Source organism: Malurus melanocephalus, unplaced genomic scaffold (genome assembly GCF_030028575.1).
Source record: "Malurus melanocephalus ecotype Western Australia unplaced genomic scaffold, MMel_1.1 scaffold_101, whole genome shotgun sequence".
Taxonomy (NCBI): domain Eukaryota; kingdom Metazoa; phylum Chordata; class Aves; order Passeriformes; family Maluridae; genus Malurus; species Malurus melanocephalus.
The window spans coordinates 260,879-269,138 of record NW_026623333.1 but is presented as its reverse complement, the minus strand read 5'-3'; the positions used below and the strand labels follow the sequence as shown (position 1 = coordinate 269,138).

The 8,260-nt window shown below is 38.6% G+C and overlaps 1 protein-coding gene across 1 annotated transcript in view; it reads left to right on the top strand.

The window, feature by feature from the left end:
• Positions 1–6,980, top strand: part of SNRPB2 (small nuclear ribonucleoprotein polypeptide B2) — a 7,653-nt gene extending 673 nt beyond the window's left edge. Inside the window, exons 2-7 of the mRNA XM_057369007.1 lie at positions 223–306; positions 2,083–2,255; positions 3,098–3,238; positions 4,405–4,455; positions 6,013–6,101; positions 6,607–6,980. Of these exons, the coding sequence (XP_057224990.1) occupies positions 243–306; positions 2,083–2,255; positions 3,098–3,238; positions 4,405–4,455; positions 6,013–6,101; positions 6,607–6,766 (678 nt within the window). The 5' untranslated portion in view covers positions 223–242 and the 3' untranslated portion in view covers positions 6,767–6,980. The remainder of the gene's footprint in view (positions 1–222; positions 307–2,082; positions 2,256–3,097; positions 3,239–4,404; positions 4,456–6,012; positions 6,102–6,606) is intronic.
• Positions 6,981–8,260: the final 1,280 nt, after the last annotated feature.

The window sequence follows — 8,260 nt, the reverse complement described above, 5'->3', positions numbered from 1 at the left end:
TCCCTCTCTGAAGTTCCCATCCCGCCCATGGAGAGAGCCGGAGCGGGGCGGGTGCAGGGCCTGAGGGCGGGCAGATACACAGTCACACAAGGCGCTCCCCAGGCCCGCGGTGCCGCTGCCCGGGCCTGTGTGGTGTCGCCGGCGTTGGGAACTCTCCTCCCCGTGGATCGGAGCGCCCCGGCCGCCGCTGACGCCTCCCCGGTGTTCTCTGCCCCCATGCAGGTTCGCAGGTGCCGCGCAGGATGGACATCAGGCCGAACCACACCATCTACATCAACAACATCAATGACAAGATCAAGAAGGAAGGTAAGGGTGGCTGCCGCTCGCCTCGGGAAAGGGGATGTTGTCTGTACAGTAGAGCCTGGTCATGCACACCGCACTTGTCTTACAAAGGGATTCTCGAGGCTGCTAGGAGCTCCTGGAGGTCTCTGAAATGTGGAGCAGGAGGAGGTGGTCGTGAGCCGAGGCAAACGCCTCCTTGTAATGAAACAATAACTAAAGCAATTAAATGCACCGCTCACTAGATCAGGTTGCTCAGATCTTCCTACAGCCCAGTCTTGAACATTTTCAGGGATAGGGGSAGTCCACAATCTCAATATCAAATCTAAACTTTCTCTCAATTTGAAGCCATTTCCCCTTGTCCTGTCACTCCAAGCCCTTCTAAATAGTCCCTCTCCATCTTGTAGGCTCCCTTCAGGTACTGGAAGGCCACAGTTAGGTCACCCCTAAGCCTTCTCTTTTCCAGGCTGAGCAATTCCAAATCTCTCAGCCTTTCCACATAGGAGAGGTGCTCCATCCTCTGGTCAACATGGTGACCTCCTCTGGACTTGCTCCAATAGCTCCATGTCCTTCCTGTGCTGGGCACCCCAGATCTGGATGCAGCACCACAAATGTTGTCTCACCAGAGGAGAACAGAGGGGCAAAATCCCATGCCTCACCTGCTGCCCACCCTGCTTTGGATGCAGCCCAGGACATGGTTGGTTTCTGGACTGTGAGTACACATGTCCAGCTCATGTCCAGCCCCTTGTCCACCAGTTCCCCTAAGTCTTTCTCCCTAGTGCTGCTCTCCATCTGTCCATCCCTCACCCTGGACTGATTGATACTGGGAGTTGCCCTGACCCAGATGTAGCACCTTACATTCGGTCTTGTTAAATCTCATAAGATTCCCATGGGTCAAATGTAGGGTTTCAAATTATCTGTTAAGCTTACAAATTGATTTTTATTTTAATCCAGGTCTTAAAATAATTTTTAGGGAGGGTGTTTTGATAGAAAACCTTTTTTTAATAAATAACACACTATGGTTAATCAGAAAAAGAAGAAAGTGATAGTGGAGTGGTATTACATGGTCTCAGCAGCAATAAAGAAGAGGCAGCACTCCTACATTGCTAAAATATTTCAAATATAAGGTTTGTGTGTTAGAATGATGACACAGTACATATGATTTATTTAGCTTGATTTGGGTAGGACTAAGGTTTAATTTGGCATATGTTCAGGTGATTGTAAATAACTAAAGTAAACTCATTGCAGCTGTTGTAAGGTGCAGTAGGCTCATACCAAAATCACTCAGATCCAGAACATGAAGAAGTGCTGCATGTGAGAAAATTGATTTAACAATTAGAGCCAAAATTTCCAAATTGAATTATTCTTTAGGTAGTTACTACTTTGCTGTGTTCTTGTTTTACATCATACCTCTTTACTGCTGTTYGTTTCAGTTTTGATTTTCTGATCAGTCATACAGTCATACATCATACTTGATTRTGTGAGAATGTGTGTCTATATACAKATATGAAAATAYGGTCTTACATAACYTTATGTAATTGTTACTCCCTCAGAATGGTAGAATGGGTGGCACTGCAACTTCTTCACTACCTGAATCCTTGAGGCTTGAAACCAAGCGTTGCATGCCAGTTTACAAAACCTGGACAAATTAACTTGTACTTTTGCAACAGTTTTGACAAACTCATGTAATCACTGTGCGAACTAAAGCTCATAATAAACATTGTTTCTGAAGGACAGCAGACTCTATGGAAGTGAAAATTTGCATGTAAACTGTTATAATTTGTCTTCTTCCTTGGTCCCCAGAGCTGAAGAGGTCCCTGTATGCATTATTCTCACAGTTTGGTCATGTGGTTGACATTGTGGCTTTAAAGACCATGAAGATGAGAGGACAGGCATTTGTTATATTTAAAGAACTTGGATCTTCTACCAATGCTTTGAGGCAGCTACAAGGCTTTCCGTTTTATGGAAAACCAATGGTAAGTTATTTTGTTACCTTTGTAAAGAAAAAGAGTGCCCTGATGGTATGTTTTGGTACTTGCACCTTGGGAATAAACTGTCATATGTAGTTGTTACTTAACTGTTAATTACTCAGTGACGTTACATCCTTGTGAGTATCTGCATTTGTGCAAGCTGGAGGGATGCTGAAGAGCTRCAATACACACACACTTTGACATTTAGGTTTTCTAAGTGGGGGCTTTTTATTTTTCTGTGCTGGATTAAAGTTTTAAAGATCTTAAATACTTTCATTTTATTAATCATGTCTTCCACTGAGCCAGTTAAATTAATTCTGCAATATTAAAATTAGATGCTTTCAGTTACTTTCTGTAGAATAACATAAACTACTATTAGATTCATTAGTAGCTAGAATATGATGCTTCCTTTTTGAGGTAACAGGGAGGAGGGTGAAGATCTCCACAGTTTACTTTCCGGATGTGACCAGTGATTTATTTTTTTTAATTGATAACTGGCTCTGCTTGACTGTAGATCACCAAACACAGTCACACATTACATTTCAGTACATTTCAGGTACATGTTACCTTGCTAGGTGTTACAAAGATATCATTAGATGAATGGAGTTCAGATTTCAGTGAACTAAAATTAGTAATTTCCATATTAGGGGCTTTTTCTAGACTTCTGTAAGAAGTTTAGAATTAACTTACGAGAATTGGTTTGTCTATAAGTGTTGCTGCAATTCATAACAATGTTTTTAATATAAARAGTTCCTGCAAAAAGAAGTGCAAATACACAGTTAATGAAAGTGGTGCGAAATGTGAATTTACTCAGAATTTACTCMGTTTTTCTTTTTTCTTTTAAAAAGCGTATTCAGTATGCAAAAACAGACTCTGATATCATCTCTAAAATGCGYGGGACTTTTGCTGATAAGGAAAAAAGGAAGGAAAAGAAGAAAGCCAAAACTTTAGAGCAGTCAGCAAATGCACCAAATAAAAAGGTTATCCAGGTAAGCTGCTTCTCTGTTTAGAAAAGAACAAAAAAAAGCCAAAACAAACACAAAAGCTGTTCTAAATAATTTTTTTAAGGACTAGTATTGTCTTTTGTTACATTTCAATTCCCTAAATTGAGGCCTGTTGATTATCTGGAGCTCTTGAGCATTTGCTAGAAGTTGAAGGAGAGTGGGCTGGTTATGTAGTCCTTGCTGTTCTTTTTTTTTTCCCGCTTTGCTATTACCAGATGAAAATGAAGATGTAGGTCAAAGGTATAACAAACCAAAGTAGAAACTAGCTTCTTTTAAGAAAAGGTAAAAAAAGGAGAGTGTGCTTTAGTACTGGCTTCAAGTACTCAACCAGTTTTTCTATTCAGTGTATTAATGGCATGTTTGCCCAATAAGGACAGAAGAATGGTAAATGGGAGCAAGATAATTAATTTCAGTTAGATGTTAGATGAACAGGAGTTMATCTAACATTTAATTATCAGGTTTGGAATATATTCCACTAAGGATTGGCCTGTCTAAACTAACAACATACAGTTTTGTGCTGAAGTATAGCAGAAAACATAAGGCACCTGACCAGCTCCCCCCAGTTTATGTATTGCACATGATGTTTTGTGCTATGGGATATCCCTTTGGCCAATTCTGATCAGCTCTCCTAGCTCCCTCCTGGCTTTTTGTGCATGTGCTCACTAGCAGAGCATGGGAAACTGGCAGGTCTTTGATTTAAACAAGCACTACTTATCAACAACCAAAAGAGTTTGTTATCAGCATTATACTAAATTCGAAACACACTATACTAAGAAGAAAATTATTTCTATCCCAGGCAAAACCAGGATACTTGTCTAGGTCTTCATTTTCAAAACTGCTTCCTCCCTATCTATTAAATCAAATCTTATAATATGGAAAAATACTTTAGATTTAGATTACTTTAGATTACAGCCATTAAATTGATCGGATAGTATTGATATTTCTTCTTTTCATTGMCTGGTTTTGGAGCTAAGCAAAATTCACATGCTTTGTTCCCTTTGGGAAGTRTCTCATAGGCAAAAATTGTTGCTTGGATTGTAGCTTAAAAAAACCCTTACCATGTGTCTTGAGTTGTGGAGAAACATGATGGTGTGTGGTTATCTATTTCTAATGGAACACCTTTGTAAAATTATTTTGTGYTTATTTGCTAGGGAGCAACACAGAATTCAGCCAATGCCCCAGGGACTACACCACAGAATCAGGTAATGCTTTTTTATTTTTGTAACTAAAAGCACTAATGTTTATAATTATTCTCTRTGAATAATAATTTTTTACACATGGAAACTTGAGGCTATAATTTACAGCTTTGTTTTTGTCCTATGAGACCTTTGTCTAACAGCTATATCACAGCAAACAAACAAAACAAAACTCTCTTTTACTATATCTGGTTGTGAGGCAATGAGAATCTGCAGTTTCTCATTACTGTACAGGAAACAAYGCTATTTCCAAATCATAGTGGATTCTTAAATTTGGACTGTTTAGTATCAATCAAAGGATTCTTAATTTKTTTTCATTGTTAATTAATTTCCTTTAACTTACTTTGTTGTAGTAGTAGATAAGGAGAAGAAAGACAACACAGGATGCTAGAATATCTGCCTAAAAGCTTTATTTCAGAAGTTTGGGGGTACTCTGCTTCTTTTTTCTCACAAGTGTCTTATTTTCCAAAGGATTGTGTTGAGATGTAGGAACAGCTCCCTATGCTTCATTCATCTTGTCTACTCAGTGACCTTTTAAAAGATTCATGTTAGAAGTGAAGGTATTAAAGAGCCAGGATTTGCAGGAAAGCAAGTTCCCAGACACAGAARAATATTTTTGCCTGCCCTGCCCTGCATCTTCCTTGAGTACTGCCATTGCATACATAATCAACAGGGGAAATGTCTTGCTCCCACTCCGGATTTTCAGGCACAAAATGTGTGTGTCAGTTTGCATCAAAGCATAGCACTGAGTGTTTGGGTATTTCTTTGAACTTCAGAAGTTGGTTTTCTAATAGCATTACCTGGCATGTTTCCATCAGTTGAAGGGGATTGTTCTGCTGAGGCTTTAACTTATTTGGCACTGGTTTTAGGATGTTTAAAATTGTGGTGCCTAGTTTTTATTTTTATGATGTACTTGATGACTTGGAAATTCCAATATCAGCAAATGACAATTCAGCCTTGTCCATGATTGGTGGCAAATTCACATTAGCAGGTGAATCTGTTAAAAGAYTAAAGCTCTAAATCTAAAAGGGTTTGTAATTATGAAACCTGAATTGAGCTTTGTAGTAAACCCAAAGAAGTTTTGTGGGCTTTTGTTGCCCCGAGATCCTCAGTATTTTGGTCGTACTTTGGTACCAGTTTTGGTTCATCAAGTAGATCAACAGGGCTTGGCTTCCCACTGCTTTCAAAAGAATGTGAGTCTTTCAGATGTTTTACCRCTGCCATATAGGTACCTTGGACAGCACTGCAGCCACTACTTGGACACATCGATGCGGAGAGTACTGTAGTGTCAGCTCCTGACTAGTTGATTTTAAATGGGATATCCAAAACAGTATGTTAYTGTGATTTTTGTGGAAGTAAGAACCTCTCCAAACAAACATCTGTATAAAAGAACCAAGGGGCTTTATGTGCATGTTGATTAAGGTGTGCTGAAGCCCAGACTGAATGTTATGAGCAAAACTAAGGAAATGTGAGTCTCGGTTCAAATAATCATGTAGGCAAGATGTAGAGGAACTGTATRAAACTATGTATAGTCTTCTGAGCTTTCATCTTCTGTTTTTTCAGGTGCCTGATAACCCACCAAACTATATCCTTTTCCTYAATAATTTGCCTGAGGAAACAAATGAGATGATGCTGTCCATGTTATTTAATCAGTAAGTTTTAAAAGAAATTATTTCTCTTTTGAATTCCTCTGTAACCTTCTGTTTTTTCAGTTGGCAAGATTTCTTTTTAGAAATTAAGAGTTTCTTCTGAAGRTATTTCAGTTTTTGTCTTACTGACAAGGTTACAGATGTCAGTTCTGATGACTTTGTTCAGAAAGCAAATGTGATCTTTTTCATAGCTGGTTTTGATTGTGTAATTTATCTGCTATCAATCTGCATTGAATTGAAGCTTGTGACTGTAAGTCTTTAGGACAGCAGGAGCAGTTTTTAGGTTAATTCGATTGCACCTGTGTTTGTATAGGACTGATAAAATTGCTTCCACATAATGGTCCTTAATTGAGGCATAGTTCTGAGGATAGAACACGTAAAACCCTTCAATTTAAATCTTTCATTAGTAATAAATTTTGCATTAGTAGATGCTTCTGATAAGAAGCTACTGAAGAGAGAYGTAATATCAAGCTAAGAAGTATTAATTGACTCTTACCTTATTTTAAAGGTTTCCTGGATTCAAAGAAGTACGCTTAGTGCCAGGGCGCCATGACATCGCATTTGTGGAGTTTGAAAATGAGAATCAAGCAGGGGCTGCTCGAGATGCTCTCCAAGGATTCAAGATCACACCATCTCATGCCATGAAAATCACTTATGCGAAGAAATAACCATATGCTTCTGTAGAGGAGTTCTGTGGTGTTTTTTTAAAACACTGATATTCTGATCAGCTAGCATGTTTGCTGTTCTCTGTGGAAAACATGAGACTTGAGTAGAATTGCCACAATGACCAAGGCATATGTCAGATTTCCACAGATCTGCTGGATAGTAACTTTTTCTGTTGAAATACTAATTTTTTATAAAATAAAACATTAATATGCTGTTTTCAAGCCTTTTTTTTAATCAAATCTGTCTTATTATCAGTTAGCCTAGCAGAGCTTTATTCAGTTAAAGAACTTTTAATATGATCCTTATTTCTCAGAACTGAGTGTTAAAATACTTGTTTTTCCAGAGCAAAAATTTTGATCAGAAGTGCCAGCATATTCAGAATAAATATGACACTCAATCTCATTTTTTAAGGGGACAGCTGTTTTCCACTTAGGAAACAAGGTTTATCATTATAGTCGTTTTTTTTTTCAGGTGTAGGTAGAAATTGATTGCAGTTTGACAGCAGTATTGTTCAACTTGGTTTTGCCTTGGTGGCTGGCAGTTAGGAGCAAGTCCCGAGAGTAATTATAAAAGTTTCTGGGTTTTAGMCAGGCTTTTCCAAAATACTTGTCCTAATGCTTCTGGGTTTTTCACGTTTGTTTTACCTTATTTTTTCTCATTCCTTAAAAACTTTATAGATTTAGTGCTACTTGAAGTATACTGAATGCAGTGAAGTAATCATATATAGTATTGTAAGTTGTAACTGTTCTAAATATTTCGGGAAAAAAAATCACTTAAAAAAGTTGTAGTGTTTTGTCCAGGGGAGGTCACATCCTGCAAGACCTGTTTGTGCTAGCATCTTTTGTCTGGGTCCAATCCTTTAAAGTACTAAATTTTGGACATGCAATCAAAATTTTGCCCTTGGACTCTGGCATGAGAATGACATCCTTGACTACAACAGCCCTTTTTTTTTTCCTGGCATTTCCTTGCCTTGCCTTGCTCTGTCTGCTCCTCCTATGACTCTCAAGGCCTTCACCTATCTCCAGTGACGCTAAAGGTACCAGGGTAAAAAAATCAACAGCTTGGCTTTTCATTCCTACTATAACAGTGCAACTGTAGGCAATAGAACTACATACACTGGAAAGCTAGTTCCTGACAGATCAGAGCCACTTTTTGAGAAAAATGCTTGTTTTAATCCTGCCAGACGGCTTTTAAAATAAATTACTCTTGTTTCTGATTTTAACAGATAAATGAGAAGAACTGTTWGAAAGTAAAAGTTAGTAGTCCTTCAAGAGCAAAAACTTCTGCTTCATGCATTCTCAAGTAGCTCTGTTTTTCTATGAATCAGCTAGCCAGCTAARACAGAGTATTCAGAAAACCACCCCTGAGAGGAAGGTGTGGAACAGGTTGTTCCCCTTTGTACAGGCAGGGCTTGCTCATGATTCTTTTACTGAGACTAATGTGAACTGCTGCTCCAGTCCTTCAGAGACTTAAGCTAAGKCTCCACATGTACAGCA